Raw genomic sequence first — 20805 nt, forward strand, 5'->3', positions numbered from 1 at the left:
GTTTATAAGCATGTTTCAAAATTATGTGTGAACAAAGTACAGTGGGGATCTAGCTGCACTAATATTGCATTTAAAATACAGAGTTTGGAGTTTCTGTTGTGGTTCAGCAGGTTAAAGACCCGACATTGTCTCTGTGAGGATACAGATTCAATCCCTGGCCTGGCTCAGTGGGTTAAGGATCTGGCATTGCTGCAAGCTGCAGCATAGTTTGAAGATGCCACTCAGATCCAGTGTTGCTGTGGCTGTGGTGTGGGCCTGTAGCTGCGGCTCTAATTCAACCCTTAGCCTGGAAACTTTCATATGCTATAGGTGTGGCCATAAGAAGAAAAAAAAAATTGAATTAAAGTAACAGAATTTAAGGGGGAAAAGGTTTATAAATTATAACTAATATAGTTTTTCCATAAACTAAGTATATTATTTACATGCATGCCCTAGACCATGTTTTTTACATTGTAACATCGAATAATATTTATTTCTTTTCTGTAGTACTGCCATGTCTTGTGAATTTTATAAATGTACAGAATCCTTCAAATAATTGGAATCCAACAAAAGTTTCCTTTGAAATTTTTATTTTTCAAAATTGTTTTCTTTGAAGGTTTTTTAGAGCTTAGAGTTAGCTTTCCCCTGTGAGTATTCCTGCAGGTGTACTGAGAATAAATTCAGTTCCCAGAACATTCATGAAATGATTAGACTCTTCATCAAAACCAGAATGTCATAATTTTGCCACTGGAGTTCTCTGTGCCCAAAATGACAAGTTCTAAAATAATGATTGTGTTTATTGATTCTTCTCATGCACCTAAGGAAAAATTAAGTCCATAGTCAACCAATGACCCTTGGACTGTCTTGTCTAATAAAAGGTTTGTCTATTTATACCAACTTTATATTTTCATCTAGGTTACCTTCCGAACAAGAATCTATCACTGTAATATTAACAGCCAAGGCGTGATCTGTCTGGACATACTGAAGGACAACTGGAGTCCAGCCCTCACCATCTCAAAAGTTCTCCTCTCCATCTGCTCACTTCTTACAGACTGCAATCCTGGTAAGAGCCTTTCAACCCATTGTGGAATTGGTGGTACTCAAGACTTAAATGCCAGACCTTAGTAAATTGTCTACCACCACCACCATTACTGATGCCATTACTATTATTTTTACTACTATTGATTTTAAATTTCCATAGTATGTAACTGCGATTTTTTCCAATTGGGTCTAGTCTTTTTAAAACCTATTATTTGCCAGGAAGGAAAAAGCCTAGTGTGATAAAAATTAATGAAAGATTCTTTTAGATGGGGAAGTGCATTTAAAGAATGCCTTACATTCTGTTGCCAAATAATAATAAAAATTCAAATCAAATAGCTTAATCTTTAACTAGTTGCCTACCAGAAGATGTTAATTTGAGAAATGTGGGCTGTTAAACTGTGACCACAACCAGGCAGCACCACACAGATGCAACCTTCTTGGCAACTTAATAACTATGCATCCTTATAAGCTATTAGAGCAAAAAAGCTCTTGAACTCAAAATACTCAAAAAGTAAACAAGGAAATTCAGTTTCCCAGGAAAGCCGAAAAGAGCTGATGGCCGGGCCTTCAAGTGGGGTGGTGGTGTGCTAATTGCTGAAAGTTCTTACTTCCTTTGTGCTCCTAGATGGTTGATGGCATGTCTCTGACAGACTTCTTTGAAGTAAAAGACAAACCAACTACCAAATTTTTACACATTTGGGTTTATTTCAGAAAACACAAAAAATCTAAGGGGTTTTCATTGGGGTTTTCATTGATGTTCTCGATGAGAAATTCTTTTTTGAGTATTTAATTAATACTCTATATTTTATGAGATTCCATCTTCCCTGTTCAAGAATAAACTCACTAGATAAGTGAAGTTTTAGGCAAGATAGAAATGGCAAGTGAGAATCAAAGTTTCTCTTAGGACCCTGGCTGCTTTATAAAATGTGAAGAAATTATAATTTTTTCAATTTTTGTTATTATTAAATGATCAAACTTCTTTAATGAAGAAATGTAAAAACAGAATTTAATTAAAATTTTATATGGGTAGAATATATAAAACAAATTAATGCTTTTAACACCAAAAAGAAAATAAAACATATTTATGCAAGATCATTAGAAAATATTTTTTACATCAATTCATACTTGACACCAGATAGTGATGTTCAGTCATGATGCGCTAACTTAAAACCAAATGACAAACACTATGTTCTTTCAATCTCACTATTCCTATTTCAGTCCCATTTGTCTCTTTGACTCTGTCCAACCTCATTTGGAGATAAAGTCATAAAAAAGGCTTCGCGTGCATGTGTGTGTGTGTGTGTGTGTGTGTTTGTGTGAGAGAGAGAGATTTCCTTTTGGAAATGTTGAAACATGAAACGCATTTGCCTTCTCACACCCAAAATAGTACTATTTCTGGGGGTTGCTGAAATTTGGAGGCGGGTGTGTTTTTGAGAGAAAAATTTCTTTTGAGAGATAAGTCACTTATTCAAGAAACTTTTGGTATCAGGTTATTATACAGTACACCTTAAACTCATAGTGTTGTATATTGGTTATATCTCAATAAAAAAGAAACTTTTGAGACCCTACCATTTATGAGGCACTTCTGAGCACAAGATAAGAAGTCTTCCCTTTTTGTCATGGAATAAGGTGTAACTTCACACTTAGAATTCTTGGAGCCCAGAGGCAGTCCTTTCCCCAATTGGAACCAAGTCAGCTGAAATGGACCCATCACCCTGACCCAGTGCATAGATAAGGGTCTGTTCTCACTGGACGTATTCCTGCATCCCACCAAAGCTTGCCCTCAGCAGTCACAAAGGTTTCTGTTCCGTAAAATAGAGTTTTCTTTTTCTGTGTCTTGGAAAATTACAGATATATTCTGCAAAAAAAAAAGTAAAAATAAAAATCATCCCAGGCTAAAGCAAAATCATATCAATAAAAGAAGTAGATTTTGAAATAGATTATGCTATTGATAAGAAAAAGCCTAAAGATTATAATATTCCTTTAAGATACACCAATAAGAGAGAGCCTATGCAATAGAAGGATAGAATACTATTTGTAAAAATACATGATAACAAATTAAATGTTCCTACTTTAACACACATAAAAAAGTTTTCTAGGAGTTCCCGTCGTGGCTCAGTGGTTAACACTAGCATACGTGAGGACGTGGGTTCAATCCCTGGCCTCACTCAGTGGGCTAACGATCTGCGTTGCCATGAGCTATGGTGTAGGTTGCAGACGCAGCTCAGATCCAGCGTTGCTGTGACTGTGGGGTAGGCCTGTGGCTACAGTTCCCATTCAACCCCTAGACTGGGAACTTCCATATGCTGCTGGTGTGGCCCAAAAAGACAAAAAAAAAAAAAAGTTTTCTGAATTGGCGCATCATTTATATATATGTTCACACTTCTAGTCTTAAAAAAAGTTCCTTAAACAAGTCAAAATGTCCTTTCTTTTGTTTAATACCTTTCACATTGTTTTTTAGTATTCTTCCTTCCATTCTCTGTCGATATTTCTCCCTAGGTTTATGTTAAACTTCAATCTAATCTATTTTCAGATGATCACAAATGTAAATTTGATAGATTATAAATGGATACTCTACCCTGAATCTGCAGACCTGTTTTATCACCAGAAACACAATCAGCTCAGAGGCAGACTTTGCATGAACATGCAGATTTAACCAAGTGCTCCCACTCTTATCCCTACATAAACTGGTCTTTTTAAATCTTTTTTCATACTTTTCTCATAATTTAAGTTTGTCCTAAGAATTTTGGGCCCATTCAGACACAACTGTTTTGTGTCTCATGGTGGGGCCACATACCCTTTCTTGTGTATTTATAGTCAGCACCTGTAGATTTAAAAACCAGCTCCACTCACTGTTCATCACTTGCAGCAGCAGTTTAACTTTCCTTGGCCTTGGTTTCTTACACAAAACAGAGGTTATCACCAGCCCTACATCACAGGATTCCTGCGAGTTTAAAATGAGAGGGTGTATGTGAAAGCTCTTTGCAAATGTAATGGATTGCTGTTGGTGTTATTCCCCAGAGTATTTAGGACTCCTAGCGGGCATACATTAGATGGCCAAAAAGTACCTACTCAGCTGAATTTAACTGAAAGAAGACCATATTGAGTAATCTCTAATACCACCTCCTCCTCACTGACACTCTTGGGTATTATAATCTGAAAGAAGCTTAATTCTGAATGAGTAGTGCCTATTGTATTACCCCCTGAGAAGGATTTTCTCCTTTTGGTAAATATCCACCCATTACCAGGCAGTTGATGGTGCACCAGGGGTAATCAGTCCATTCCCAGCTCTGGTCTGGGCAAGTCTAAGCGCTGGCTGGAGTAGGGCCGTTCACACTTCTCAGGGGCGTTGATCAGGCCTGACACGGCACTCTGCTTTATCCGCCAGAGATGGCTTCCAGAGACTGGCTGAGACACTCTGCTGGGGAACAGAGCTGCAGCCAAGAGGAATGGGGTGGATAAGCTCAAAAGGTCAGCACCAGCCTTCCAGATTCTGTGACTGTGGTCCTGCTTGGTGAACATGATTTAACTCAGGGATTGCTGAGATTTAGAAAACTAAACAAATTTCCGGCTTTCATAGGATGCTCTGATTTTTTTTTTTTTTTTTTCTCTTTTAGGTCCACACCCGCGGATTATGGAGATTCTTCCCAGACTAGGGGTCGAATCAGAACTGTAGCCGCTGGCCTACACCTACAGCCACAGCAACGCCAGAGCTGAGCCATGTCTGCGACCTGCACCATAGCTCACAGCAACGCCAGGTCCTTAACCCACTGAGTAAGGCCAGAGATTGAACCTGCATCCTCATGGATACTAGTCGGATTCATTTCTGCTGAGCCATAGTGGGAACTCTGGGATGCTCTGATTTATAAGCACTTTCTTCTGAAGCATATACAAAATTTATCCTCTGGTCTATTTGATTTCATCTTCTGCAGTTTGTGGTTGTCTTTTAAAACTCTTATATGTTTTATATTCTTTATATGAAATCTCTTTATTATTTAAAATTTGCATATATTATGGTCTTTGGACCTTAAATAATAGGTATTTTCCCTCATACAAAATGAACTATTCTGAGGACACTGATAATTATGCGCTAGAACAAGGGGGTTAACAGTTTTCCTGTCCCAGATGCATTATTGAGGTCATGTCCAGAAACATTACTACTTTTTTTCATAAATCTGCATATCATCTGGCATTATTTCACTGATCTCAGTTTTTCTTTCTACTCTACTGCTGTTGCTTTCTGAAGTTTATGTGCTTGTTTGATTCTGAAATGTGATTATTCTATCATTAAAAAAATTTACCCCCAAAATAGGACTCTTATTTGATAATTGGAAATTTGAAAACTGAGTATTTGATATTGAAGAATTATTGCCAGAAATGGTTAGACATAGTGAAAGGGAACCATGGTTATGAATATTTTAATCTGTCCTTTCCTTTTAGAGATACACTTGAGTTATCAGCCAGTGAACCCTGTATGTTCCATTCCCCTGTCATCCGCTTCAAACTATACGCTGCCTGAGGTACCTGGGCCAGCCAGGTCCTGCATTCATAAACAGCCACAAGGTCCTTGTCCACCACTTTTCAAGCAGGTGGAACTGCCCAGACCAGACCAGACCAGGTCCCATGAAGATGCCCTGAGCGCACCCACAGACATCACATTCTGCGTGCAGGAGTGCACCCGCACTCCATTATAAAAAATAAAAACCAAGGATCAGTTATTCCCAGTCTTAGAATTATGCAGACCTTTATTAGAACAACAAGTAAGCTAAGAATGGCAGCTCATTAGCTCTCAGCCTTACACAGTGATTAAGCCGAGCGTGCACACAGCTGCAGTTCGTGGGTAAGAGCCTTATTCCTCTCACAGGGGAAATAGAGGGAGGTCTGCTCCCTGAGACCCTTTGATCCTGTTCCAGTGGCCACCCCTCCTCCAATATCACAGCCCTTTGTTTCAGATCTTTTACGGCCTGTTTTTCAACAGCTAACACAATCCATATCCATCAGTTGTCTCAGATCCCTTAACTTTGATTCTTATTAACTGCTTGTCTTTGACCTGATTATGATTACAGAGTACATTGTGTTACTATTAGATATTAAAAATGTTCTAATAGATAGTGACTGCAGAGGAGTGTGGGGACCATAAAATAGGATTAATTATATTTCAACACAGGTGTAATTGTGTGGGTTATTTACACTACGTTTGTGAGCTTTTAGACTGATGCAAGGTATATAAATATGAATATTTATAAATATGAATATTTATATTTATAAATATAAATAAGAGGATTCTACTGCATACCACAGCAGCGCCAACCTTGCTTCTACACTCCCCATTCTAATACTACATGAAAACAGTTTATTTAATTGAAATTTCGGGGAAGCTCTACAAACGATAAGCCTACCTGTTTTCAAAGCAAGCTATTTTAGCAGAAATACCAAAAAAAGTTTATTTTTCTAAAACAGACATTACCAATGTCTCTGTAGACATCAGATTTCTTCTGATGCCTATGACTTTTTTTTTAAGTGAGAAACCCTATTAAGTAGAAATACGTGGTATAACATACAGCTAACTTCAGGCTGTTTTCTTTCTTTATGAAGAATTGGTTTCTCTTCCAGAATATTACATGCTGAACTCCCAAAAAAAAATTTTTTTAGTTGCCCCTTGGCATATGGAGTTCCCAGGCCAGGGATCAGATCCAAGCTACGGTTTCAACCTATGCCACAGCTACAGCAATGCCAGATCCTTTAACCCACTATGCTTGCCAGGGATCGAACCTGCATCCTGGCACTGCAGAGATGCCACCCATGCTGTTGCACCACAGCAACAGGATTCTAATCAGAACTTCCAGATATGAATGTGGATAGACTATAATTTGTAGTTATGACACCTTATACTAGAAGAAAGCTGTAGTTACATATAGTTAATTAATATACCTGTTATTTTAAATACCAGGAGAGTATATAAAGTCCAGAAATTGTATATTTGGAAATATGCTGTCAATGGTGTGGAGGTTCTAAAAAAACTGAGGCTTCATTGAAAAGAATAAATAAAACCAGGGAATGTGCATCATTAAAGAAAAGAATACTTCAGTTTTGTTAATTCAAGAAGTTTAACAGAAATTGTCCTATACCATTGTAAGTTAGGGGGGAAAAAAAGCAATTCTGAGATATACCTTGATCTGTGTTTTTAATCAATGTGACTTTTAATAGTTACCCTACAAGGGATACTGGTATATAATAATGAATCTTAAAGAGCCAATTGTATGTGCCATTTTATTAAAGAATGAACTTCTAGGAAATACAGAATGATAAAGGAAAGTTAAAATTACCTGATCATGGGTTTAAACTTTGTATTGCTTGTGTCGTGAAACACGTTAAGAGTATTCCTCTTTGAGTCAAAGAGTTGCAGGAAAGCATCAGGGACTTTTTCTACTTTGTGTAGGCAAGTCTATATTTAGTGTAACCATCTCGTCACTATCTTTCCTGAATATCTCATGTGTCTAGGTTAAAAAGAATATTAACCGTTTATTATTTTTTGATAGATCATTATCCAGAAACGCTGACCTTCAAGCTTGATTACCCTCATAGTTACGTATATCCCATTAGGAGGTTTGGTTCTGTTAAAGACAGTAAAACTATACTTTACCATATTTGTTGATATTCGGCATGAGATGCACTTAAAACATAGCCTGTAAAGTTTCACCTTCTTATCTTAACTGAAGGAAAGGGTAGTTGGGGAAATTCTTCCCCTTGGTAAAGATGAAAATATAGCCTTGTATTTATCATCCTCCTGTTTGTTTTTCTGGCTTCCATTTCCTTACCTCTGACCTAGGAAATAACCGTGACCAGGCAAGAGCTGTGCTCCAGCGTCCCTAAAGCGTTGGCAAGAGTTCTGCTTCTGTCACTTTGTGACGGTTATAGAGTTGTCCACTCATCCTTTGTAAGGATTCTGATGGGGGTGCCCAAGGGCAACATGTTCAGTAAAAATCTTGCCTGAATTCAGTACAAATTAAGAGAAGGTCAGCCTGATTAGTAGTTTTTTAATGAATTGTAGGAAATTTTAAATGGGCAAAGACCTAATACTTATAAGCACATGTAGAAAACATTAGTAACATGTTTAAACTAGATTGCCCTGTTGACTCTGCTTTACCAGGGAAAGGGATGAAAGTGGGGTTTTCACATTCACAAGAATAGAATGATTATAATGAGTCCTAATAGATCCCTCCCCTAATACAGATGCAAAACTTCAGAACTTGCCTTTATATAGGGTTCAGGTATTTTTACAGGTTAGCAAGGGCTTTTTTTAGACAGGCTAACTAGTCTCAGGTAATACAGCTTTACATCATTTTCATGGCAGCCCTTTTTAAAAGAGATGATGCAGTCAACTTCAGCGCACATTGTTGCATCGGAATTAGTATGAATATTTGCTACCGAAGAGTGCAATCTGTGTTGCTGTGGCAAGTAGACCACTGAGTAAAGTTTTGTTGTGTTTTTTTTTTTAAGGAGAAGTAAAGATAAACTATTTAAATAATACATGTTTGAAATCATTGCAATTTCGACATTAGAACCGTGTCCTAATATGGAAATTTTACTGTTCTGAAACAACATTATAAAACTCCTCTAGGAGTTCCCTCGTGGCTCAGTGGCTAATGAATCCAACTAGGAACCATGAGGTGGAGGGTTCAATCCCTGACCTTGCTCAATGGGTTAAGGATCCAGCGTTGCCATGAGCTGTGGTGTAGGTTGCAGATGTGGCTCTGATCTGGTATTGCTGTGGCTCTGGAGTAGGCCGTCAGCTAAAGCTCCAATTAGACCCCTAGCCTGGGAACCTCCATATGCCATGGGAGGAGCCCTAGAAAAGGCAAAAAGACAAAAAATAAATTAAAAAAAGAAAGAAAGAAACTCCTCTAGGAGTTCCCTGGTGGCCTAACGGTTAAGGATCTGGTGTTGTCTCCACTGTGGCTTGGGTTTGATCCCCCAACCAGGAACTTCTGTATGCCACGGGTATGGCTAAAAGAAGTAAAATGAAATAAAAATAAGTAAAACTCCTGTAATTGTCCAGAAATATACTCTTGTGGACAAAACATAGGATGATTGATTAATAGTTTGCCTTCTTTATTGGGAGGTTTGAGATCATATTATCTTAGGAGAAGTATAATTATGAAAATTTGAAGACCTAACGTAACCCTACCAATGTCTGGTGGCCTGAACATCTCAGCAGTTACCTTTATTTTTCCTTACTTTCTGACTCAGCCTTCCCTTCAGTATCTGGCCTGGGCAAGGTGCTGTCAGTAACAACACCAGCAATAATTCTTTTTACTATTTTATTTTTTACTTTTTTGCTTTTTAGGGCCACACCCGTGGCATATGGAATTTCAGAGGCTAGGGGTGGAATTGGAGCTGCAGCTGTCAGCCTACACCACAGCCACAGCGACACGGGATCTGAGCCACGTCTGTGAACTACTCCACCACTCATGGCAACGGCGGATCGTTGGCTCACTGAGCAAGGCCAGGGATTGAACCCTCATCCTCATGGATACTAGTCAGATTCGTTTTCACTGCGTCATGACGGGATCTCCCAGTATTTCTTATTTTAAAAAGAAAATGCTTCTAACATCTCAGCCTCCTCTTTCCTACACAATAGCAATAGCTCCTTTCTCTTTCTCTTCTCCTTATATTTGTTCTTTAAGAAATCTTGACACCTAATGCTTATTATGGGTATTGAATTTCTGGTTGTATCATATTGGTGAAGAATTTGCTTAATTAGCAGTATAGGAATTCCATTAAACCACAGGTGTATCTCTTTCCACAACGGGTGTGTCCCCGGGGAAAAAATATAAATCAAAATATTTATTTCAAAATTTCATCAAAATATTTAGATGTATTTGAAGAACTTTCTGCTTAAGAGTATCCTATGGAGAAACGAAGTGAAGCATTTTTAAACTTGAATAATGAATGCCCCCCATTTATTTTTTCTTAATAATATAAGTGTTTTTACCCCTAATTCAGCACTGCCTTTCCTGCAAGGGCATTTTCCCAAATAAGTCATATTGTTTGTGATACTCAAGTGCCTAAACCAGCCAACAAAAGCCTGTCCAGCTGTGTGCCTGTGGGCAAGTGTCAGCGGGACCTGTGGAGGCAGCTTCACCTCCGTGAAGAACATTGTGGCCACGCATGTATTCCAACGACCACTTTTTGTGCAGCCTGGCTCCCACGATGGAAACAAGTTCATACATGGTCTAAAAATGCATAGGAAAACTAGAATACATGGAGGCAGAGAGGAGGTCGCTTTATAGCTTATCTAGCTTTGGATGCCAGCATTAGGTTTTTACAAGAAAAACTCTTGACCTATGAGTTTCTTATTCTTCAAAATTAGTACTCTTTGCTTTATAGTCACTTTTTTTTTTTTTTACTTAGGTCATCAGGTCACACAGCACTAATTTAATGGCTACAGTGCATGAATAATGAACCCTGCTTCAATGGGGCAAAGATACATAAGTGCCAGCCACCCCTGGTCCTCTGGAAAGGGGTGCCTTTACCTGGGGAATGTGTACAGTTTTTATCTAGACAAGCTCGCATGGAGCTGGGATATTGTTAACTTTAGCCTTGTTCAGTATAGTTCTGTGTCTGCAGAGAGCGAATCCTTTCAGTGGAGTCCCATTCAAAATACTGTGGATAGCTTATTGTTGGCTGATCACATCTAAGTTCTAGATGTATGTATTCCTTGATTAATATATGTGCAGTGGCCTTTTCTTGTTCCAGCGTGGATTTTTTTTCCAACACTATTGGTTTTTTCTCATAAAAATAATGCACACTTATTAAACTTGTCTTAAATCAACCATCCTTTAAAGATAAGTATTTGATTTTCCTTTGAGGCTCTTTGCTCTGCAAACTTCGATTCGGTGTAAAGTCATTTAAATTTGTCTCATTAGGAGTTGCCGGCGTGGCTCAGCAGAAATGATCTGACTAGTATCCATGAGGACGCAGGTTCGATCCCTGGCCTTGCTTAGTGGGTTATGAGTCTGGAATTGCTGTGAGCTGTGGTGTAGTTTGCAGATGTGGCTCAGATCTGGCATAACTGTGGCAGTGGCATAGGCCAGCAGCTATAGCTCTGATTCGACCCCTAGCCCAGGAACTTCCATATGCCACGATCGCATCCCTAAAAAGACAAAAAATAAATAATAATTAAAAATTAAATAAGTAAATAAATTTGTCTCATAATCTGGGGTAAATTTAGACACACCAACCTCACCTTCTAGCCCTGGCTTTGACCTCCTTCTACTTAGCATTCCTGGTGCATATTTTATTGTCCCGTAATTAATATAAATCTAGTCGTGGATAAGCCATTGCTACAAATTTTGTCATAAAGTCTCTTGCTGTCCTTGCAGTGATAACCTCTGATTTTCAGTTAGGAAGTTGATCTCATTAAAAAGCTGCTGTGTATGTTAACTTCAGATGGAAATTCTCTTCAATTTACTTTTTAGAAACTGTCACTTGGGGGTTTTCCTTTTTAGACATCAGCAGTGATCTATTTTTTGTTTAAAGAAACACTGAGGAAATGACGTGGTAGTCTAAATCAGTACGTAACAATTTCTACACTGTCCCAAAACTGAAGTTTTCCTCCACTAAAATCAATTAATGTATTTCTGTTAAAATTTAGTAAATTGTCTGTTTTTGAGGTCTTTTTCTCCCCTGAAATTATCTTTAGATCTTTAGCATCTTGTGTTCTTTTGAAAATTGGGTAAAGCTGTTGAATTATTTGTTCTGTTGTCAGCGAAAGACTATGAAAACACAAATAAATTGAAAAGTGAAGCAGACCCTCTCTATAAATAAAACCCACCTTTACTTACATGAAAATGTATGTTTTACTCAAAACTCCTTATCCAAAGAATGACTCAGACTATCTTTCCCTTACTTGAGGAATTTCTGAAGAGTTAAGAACATCTAGGCTAAATTTTAATTAACTTTTTCTATTATTTCTTAAATGAAGATAATTAAAAGATAAAGATTATAATGGTGAAAAAGTACTTATTAATTCTCCTCAATCTAGAGTAAAACAAGGTTTTTTTGTTGTTGCTGTTAAGTGATGGAAAGAATTAGGCAAGAGTTAAGTATTTTAGGTCAAAGGTCTTCCCTATCCCTTAGGTAACCTCTCCCAGCGTTTTTTTTGTTTGTTTGGTTGGGGTTTTTTTTTTTTGTTTTTTGTTGTTATTGTTGTTTTTATACTTTAGGACCAGTAATGAGTTTCTCATTCTTTAAAATTAGTCCTCTTTCCTTTGTAGTCACATTTTTTTTTTTTAACTTCAGTCATCTGGTCACACAGCTCTAATTTAATGCTTGGTCACATCAACTGCATTAACCCTTACAATTAGTGTTCTTGAATTATACCTGCTTCCTTTCTATACCTCTGTCCTTGTTCTTTATTATGACTTCAGTTTCTGTTATTATTTTATTGAGTATAAGTATTCTATTGTGAATCGTTTCACTCTTTGGCAAAGTGAGGCATATAGCAAGAGATTGAAGTTTTGCTTGTGGTAGGTTCAAGGGGCACATTTTGTAATGACCCAGCACTTACCGTTCGGGTTTATTTACAGCTTCCATCAGGAGAGACGTGACTGTCAGGCTTTACTAAGCAGTTTTGTTTCAACAACAAGACTTAGTTTTCCTGTCTGTTGTCCAGCTGATCTGTGGGTCTCTGGGTCTCCACACATGCAGAAAGGCTTCTGGTATTATTTCCAGGCAAGGATTTGCCCCAGGTGTTTTTTCTATCACTTAGAAGGGGTAGAAATTATGAGATTATTAAGGAGCTCACTATCTATCATTCTCTTTTATCTTTACTCTAGGCCACTTTTGGAACTCTTTAAGTGCTATTTCCTGGTTGGTTAATTTGTTCTGCAATTCAGACCCCATCCCTAATCAGTCCACATCTATAATGTGCTGGTTTGTTAATACAGTAGATTAGTTACTGGGAGATGGAATCATTCTAATGATAGTTAGGTCAGAAACACCTGTACCTGATTTACAGATGATATAGCACAGATTCTACTTTATATAAATTTAAAAAGTGAATTACATTTTAAAAATGTGGTAACAGCAGGAAACACCCTCCAGAATGTTGACACCACCTCACCCCACCCCAGAGGCTTTGGGCCCCTGATCACTTTTCTGTCTGTACAAGTTTCCATGTGGCTGTCACCTTTCCCTTTCGGGTGACCTTTCAGAGAGGCCCACCTTCTGAGACTGCCCCAACAGCACTGAGGGGGCCCCTCTGTGATCACACTGCCTTTTTAAAAAATTAATTTTATTGTGGTTGATTTACAATGTTGTGTTAATTTCTGCTAGCAGAGTGACTCAGCAACACATATGCCCAGAGGATCTGTTAATGAAGCTGCTCCGAGAGAGAACTGGAGGGAAGAGTGATGCTCTCCAGGTGTATCCTCCTCCCACAAAGAGGAACAGCTGAACCTCAGCCTGGTCACCACTGCCTTCAGAGACCGCCTCTTTCAGGACCCCTAATAGAAAAACATTGAGAGAAAGTGAACAAATCATATCAGAGGTCCCCCAAAAAGTAGTGTAGATGCTCTCTAGGCTGTATCCTCCTCCCACAAAGAGGAACAGCTGAACCTCAGCCTGGTCACCACTGCCTTCAGAGACCGCCTCTTTCAGGACCCCCAATAGAAAAACATTGAGAGGAAGTGAACAAATCACATCAGAGGTCCCCCAAAAAGTAGTGTAACCCCCATCATCTTTTGCAGGAGACAAATACAAGAACTTCAGAAAAGCCTTCATACTCATTTTCAACCTGTCCCCAGGAGCCCAGGGACTCTGCTGCATTTTACTGCCTGTGCCTGGCAGTATAAAGCTGAGTACCTTGGCACAAAGCCCACCTTCACCCAAGTCTCTGATTTGTCTCCTCTCTAAGCCTGAAGGGTCTCCCTGTCCTCCCCAGGAATTGCTGAGCTAGAGGCAGGGGCAGAGTGAAATGGCCAGCACATATTTATTTATTTCTTTAGGACAGAGCTTAGTGGTGGATATAGCCTTCTCTTTCTCCTTTTTCCTACTAACTGGTCTCTTCTCTTTTATCTGTATTTCTAGCCTCTTGATTTTTCTGCTGATCCTTCTCTTTTTCTTTTCTTGTTCTGTTCTCATTGGTCACTTGCTGCTTTCCTTCTTTCCTTTTTTTTTTTTTTTAACTCTGGTTGATTTGCAATATTAGTTTCAGGTGTATGACATATGATTCAATATTTTTACAAATTATACTCCATTTAAAGTTATTACAAAATATTGGTTATATTCCCTGTGCTATACAATATATTCTTGTAGCTTATCTATTTTATATATGGTAATTTGTACCTCTTAATCCCCTTCCTCTTTCTTGCCATTCCCTACTTCCCTCTTGCCACTGGTAACCACTAGTTTGTTCTCCATATCTTTTTTTGTTATATTCATGTTTGTTAGATTCTACATATAAGTGAAAACATACAGGATTTGTCTTTCTCTGCCTGACTTCACTAAGTATAGTATTCTCTGGGTCCATACATGTTGCTGCAGATGGCATTATTTCACACACACACACACATATATATATATATATATATCATATCTTCTTTATCCATTTATCTATTGATGGACACTTAGGTTACTTCCATATCTTGGCCGTTATAATGTTTTATAAATATTGGGGTGCACGTATTTTTTGAAGTAGAGCTTTTATTTTCTTCCAATACATACCCAGGAGTGGGATTGCTGGGTCATGTGGTAGTTCTATTTTTAATTTTTTGAGGAATCTCCATACTGTTTTCCATAGTGGTTGCACAAGTTTATATTCACACCAGTGGTGTACTACTTTCCCTTTTCTCCACATTTTTACCAACATTTATTTGTTGTCATTTTGATGATAGCTGTTTTGACAGATATGAGGTAATACATCATTGTGATTTTGATTTGCCTTTCCCTAATGATTAATGATGCTGAGCATCTTTTCATGTGCCTGTTGGCCATCTAAATACCCTCTTTGGAGAAATGTTCAGATCTTCTGCCCATTTTTTAATTGTGTTGTTTTTTGGTTTTTGATGTTTAGTTGTAGGAGCTCTTTATATATTTTGCATATTAACCCCTTATGAGACATATTATTTGCAAATATCTCCTGTTATTCAGTAGATTATATTTTCATTTTGGTGGAAAAGCTTTTAAATTTAATTAGGTCCTGTTAATTAAGTCTCATTTGTTTATTTATTTTTTTTTGTTTATTTTTGCTTGTATTTCCCTTGTCTAAGGAGACAAATCCAAAAAAATATTGCCAAGATTTATGTCAAAGAGTATGCTGCCTATGTTTTCTTTTCCAGTCTTACATTTTAGTCTGTAATCCATTTTGAGTTTTTTTTAATATATGATAAAATGTTCTAATTTCATTCTTTTACATGTAGCTGTCCAGTTTTCCCAGCACCACTTATTGAAGAGACTGTCTTTTCCCCATGCTGCCCCACTAAACTCAATTTTTGTTAACCTTTCACTCAGCAAAATGTTTTTCAAAAAAGAAAGAAACGAAACAAGAAGGAAACTCAAACTTTTTTGACATATTTTTATTTTAAAAGAGCTTTATTTATTACTATCTTTATAAGATGACTTAGCATATAGTGTCTGTTGGCCTGGTATAACCTTGGAATATTACATTTCACTTCATGTGCCAAGTGGTGACTCTTGTTCCTGTGGTGTGCCAGGGCAGGAGTGGCATGTCAGCTCTCAAAAGGGATATAGTGTCAGCTCTGAAACTGTGGCTGAACTCTTGTGAGTAATGTTGGAATTGGTGCCATTCTCAGCTAACATATGCCTTCTTAATGCCATGGTCTCTTTCTCCAGCTAGCCAGTTTCTCTTTTTAATCTAGTTTGGAAAATGTATTAAATATAAACTCCTGTGCTCCATAAGTACCATTGCCAAAGCTGTGTCATACACATAGCACAGTAATCTCATGTTGAAGTTCTTAACATCTTTGTTCTATGGATGGGTGGCAGGGTTTTTCATGAAAACACTGGAGTCCATAGTATGATATGGTTTATATTGTTAAACTCTTAGCTGTCGCCCTCATCTTCATTGCATTCATGCCTGACTACTCTAATTCATAGTGACGTTCCTTTGCATGCATCTTTTCAGCAAACCTTATGATACTCCTTGCTAAACTCACTTATGCCAGATAAATCATGAGCACAATGAAGATTATATTTTGCAGTGTTAAAAAGGATTAAGTCAAAGGAACCAGATTATACTGGGTTTTGAAGATGTCGGGGAAAACTAGACTACTACTAACCTCTCTCACTCATTAGCTCAGTGAGCGTCCTCATTTGTGAATTGAAGATGGTGCTTCTGACCCTATCTTGCAGTATTATTGTAAAGATATAAAAAGCATATGTGTAAATATGTTGAAGGGCCATGGGGATCATTATATGAAATGTATTGAACTGAAAGCCCGTGTTAGCTCTGCAAGGTGTGAACACCTTTGAGATGTCTAAAAAAAAGCAGTTTTGTTCCTTGCATAAAATCATTAAATGACTCCTTCATATTTTGGTGAGTTTGGTGTTTCACATGTGACAGAATTTATTTTCTAAAAGGAAAATTAATAGGAAGTATGAATTACAAGTCAGACTTGACTTAATGACTTCAGTTTGCCTGCTTTAGTCTCCTGTGTTTATAATCTAGATAATTTAAATATTCAGTGCCATCCTCTGTCATGTATTAAATGAAGTATAAATCTGCTTCTTTTTTCCCACCACCCATAATACACAAAATGTATGTCCTCTTGCAGCCCCATCCAACCACAGAAGTCCCCAGGAAACCTGGCCTTATTTCAAGTCCAAGCCTTTATTAATCTTTACCACCCCCAGTGTTCCTTTGCTCTTAACTTATATAAAATACAAGTCCCAGGTCTAAAGACAGCTTAAAACACATTCACATTGTATTGGTTGGCAGTCTCCTGAAGATCAGAGACAATGTCTAGTCAAGGTGAAACCTAACTATTTGTAGTGAAGTTTAAGTAAATTTAATTACTGAACTAGATATACTTTATTAGCTGGGTTGTTTATAATATTTTTAAAATACATCAGAGTGGACTTCTGCTTCTGAGTGTGAAGAAGTAACAAGAACCAGATTTATACCCCTACCTTAAACAGCTAGAAAACTAGACATCAGTCAACAGTCAGCCCAGGACTACGATATCTGAAGAAGAAAAACAAGTGAAGTGAACCCTACAGCTGCCACAGCTTCCACCTAGAGGAGTTTTCAGGCTGTAGGACAGGGAGGAAGAAACCAAAGAGAGAGCTCAGCAGCTTCACTGGGTTGAGGAGACAGAGATGGGAGTTTGGGAAGACCAAGATGGCTTGTGTTTGTGGAGCAGAGACCCAGAGAAGAGGGACTGCACAGAGAGAAAACTCCAGGGATTGAAAAGGATTTTGGATCTGCACATATGTTAGAAGAAGCCACCTAAGGCCTCCACAAAGCAGTAGACTGAGTAATTCCTGGAGCTCACGCAAAGCTCTCCACAAGTAGAAAGACCTCACAATAAGCAAGAAATCACATAGTCCTCAGAAGATATTGCCAGAATAGTAAGGGTAAACTAGTTTTGCACCAAAAGCTAGTTTGGCCAGACCTGCCCTAAACCAAGTTTGAGAAAGCTTGAAAGAATCACACTTTGCCTAAATAAATACATGCTAGATCAAAGTACAACATTCTTTAAGAGAACACAACAAATTCCACCACCCAATAATGTAAAATTCACAGTATATGACACCCAATAAAATATGACTGGGCATTTAAAAGCAGAAAAATGGAACCCATAACCAGCAGAACAACTAATTCATAGAACCAGACCCAGAAATGACAGAGGTGATGAAATTAAGTAGACAAGAATGCTACGACTATTATAAATAAAGTTTGTGTGCTTAGGAAGATAAAGGAAAATTTAAGGAGAAAAGCAAAATATTAAAAGGGAGAAAGGAGAAAAACAAAATATTAAAAAGATGCAAATGAGGAGTTCCTGTGATGGCTCAACAGAAACGAATCTGACTATTGTCCATAAGGACACAGGTTCAATCCCTTGCCTCGCTCAGTTGGTTAAGGATCCAGTGTTGCCATGAGCTGTGGCATAGGTTGCAGATGCAGCTCAGATCTGGCATTGCTGTGGCTGTAACATAGGCCAGCAGCTACAGTTCTGATTCAACCCCTAGCCTCAGAACCTCCATATGCTGCCAGTGCAGCCCTTAAAAGAAAAAAAAAGCAAATGAAACTTCTTCTAGAGATAAAAAATACAGTATTTGACATAAAACCTACACTGATGGGAGTGACAGCAGATTGGCTACAGTAGAATAAAATATCAGTGAAATTGAACATAGTAATAGAAACTGTCCATAAGAAAGCAAGAGAAGTAAAAGGCTAAAGGAAATAAAATGAACAGAACTTCTGTGAGCAATGGAACAGTAAGCTATCTAACATACTTGTAATTGGAATCCCAGAAAAGGGAACCAGGAAGGAAAAATATTTGAAGAAATAATGGGAGGAACATCCAATTCCAGTAACAAGGATTAGATTTGCCCTCCTCCCTGAAACAACCAAAAGACAGATAAAATATATAAAGCAATGGTTTTCAAGACACTTGTCTCAGGCATTGAAGGACAGTGATTCCTGACCCATGGGAAACAATGAAGTGAACCCTAGGTTACCACACCATGAGTGTTTCAGACCATGGTGCTGAAACAGGAACCCAGCTGAGCCCAGCAGACTCTCTAAGTGGAAGAAACAGAGTCCAGGGAATCAGAGGCAGCTAGAGTTTGCAAGGAGTACAGAAAGAAGAGAGCTGCACAGAGAGTTGGAGAACCCCACAGAGCTGCAGAAAGACCCCTCAAGTGTTCCGCAGCATATCACATTGAACCTTAACTTTAGGTCTTATACCACAAGAACCATCCTTAAAGATTAAAGAGAGCAGTGCCTTTTCCCACCAGCAAGACTGGAAAAATCCATAATTCATGAGACATTGGATACACAGGAAGGTCTTGCCTCAGTTGCAGAAAACAATTAGCCCTAGACTAAACACTGCTTCAGCTCACCTACCTAATCATAAAAGCATAACTTGACGAATCAAACTGTCTCCAGGAACAAAGCTCAGGAATATTTATAAGAATGCAAAAATATCTAGCACTAAACAAGGTAGAATTCACAATGTCTGGAATCCAGTCAAAGATTACCAGCATATATATCCATACCAGTGTTTGTTGCAGAATATTTACAACACCCAAGCAACCCAAATGTCCATTGATAGTTGAATGGATAAAGAAAATGCCCCCCCACACACACACAGCAGAATATTACTCAGCCCCAAAAAATGAAGTCTTGCCATTTGTGACAACATGGATGGATCTGGAGGGTATCATGTATGCCAAGTGAAATAAGTCATACAGAGAAAGACAAATAATAACAAATGATCCCATCTATATGTGTAAAAACAAAAAACAAAGCAAACGAAACAAAATAAAAACAGACTTATAGATTAAAAATAATAAACAGATGGTTGCTAGGTAGGGCAGATGCAAGTCGGGGGCAAAATACCTGAAGGGGATTAAGAGATATAAACCTCCAGTTATATAATAAATAAGCCACAGGATGTAATATACAGCATAAGGAATATGGTCAGTAGTGATATAATATCTTTATATGGGGACAGTTACTAGACTCACCATGGTGATCACTTCATAATATATGCAAATGTCAAATCACTATGTAGTACACACGAAACAAACATAATAGTGCATATCAATGATAGTTCATTTTTTTAAAAAAGATTACCATCATGCAAAGAAGCAGGAAAATATGACATGTGGTAAGGAGCATAACCACTCACTACAAACTGATCAGAACTGAAATAGATGTGAGAATTAGACCAAATAATGGTCATTTTCCCAAATTTGATGAGAACTTTAAACATATATATCCAAGAAACTCAAACAGAAAAAAAAAATGGCGAAAACCACAGGCACATCATATGAAATCACTAAAGAGTGGTAAAAAGGATTTAATAATTGTTAAAAAGCAGCCACAACAAAAGATCATTTTGTTACAAAGAAGCAAAAATAAGAATGGCAGCAAAGTCTGTTCAGAAACTATGCAATCCAGAAGAAATTGAACTGCGTCTTTAAAGTTTTAAAGAAAAAACTCAACCTAGAGTTCTATACCCAGTGAAATATATTTTTTAAAAAGGTATTTTCAATAAAACCCATACCAAAACTTATGAACATTCTAAAGTAAAATTTCTGACTGGAGAAAGGCCTTTATTAGCACAGTAATAAGCCAAAAGACATAAAAAAGATTAAGAGGTATGGCTACATAAAATTTTTATTCTATATTTAATTCTATGTGGCAGACACACCATAAATTGTTAACAGATAGCAATCCTTCAAAATATAATGGGCCAAGAGTTACCATCCCTAATATAAGAAGAACTATAAGTCAACAAGTAAAAAACCAACAACTCAGTGAAAAAATTGGGCAAATGACCTATAAGCAAGCAATTCACAGAACAACTAAATCAAAAAATAAAGGAAAAGATGTTCAATCTCTAGTAAATACTGACTAAAATGTGATTTCTCTTTTTAGTCACTGTAATGAGAAAAATAAAAAGATTAATAACATCCTATTTGAGGAGTATGGGAAAGACACATTTATACATTGTTTATAGGAATGTAGATTTGTACATTTTTCTAGGACAATTTGGAGGTACCTGTCAAAATGTAAAACACACATAACCT

The 20805-nt window shown here is 37.6% G+C and overlaps 1 protein-coding gene across 2 annotated transcripts in view; it reads left to right on the top strand.

Annotated features, from left to right (window-relative positions):
- UBE2E2 (ubiquitin conjugating enzyme E2 E2) overlaps positions 1-20805 on the top strand; it is a 381267-nt gene that overhangs the window by 332448 nt on the left and 28014 nt on the right. The window contains exons 5-6 of one of the 2 annotated variants that reach the window (XM_047769129.1): positions 895-1042; positions 4409-4491. In XM_047769129.1, the coding sequence (XP_047625085.1) occupies positions 895-1042; positions 4409-4482 (222 nt within the window). In that variant the 3' untranslated portion in view covers positions 4483-4491. Of the gene's footprint in view, positions 1-894; positions 1043-4408; positions 4492-20805 lie in introns of those variants that run through there. The other variant, XM_047769124.1, reaches the window with a different exon arrangement.

This window comes from Phacochoerus africanus, chromosome 1 (assembly GCF_016906955.1).
Source record: "Phacochoerus africanus isolate WHEZ1 chromosome 1, ROS_Pafr_v1, whole genome shotgun sequence".
Lineage (NCBI taxonomy): Eukaryota > Metazoa > Chordata > Mammalia > Artiodactyla > Suidae > Phacochoerus > Phacochoerus africanus.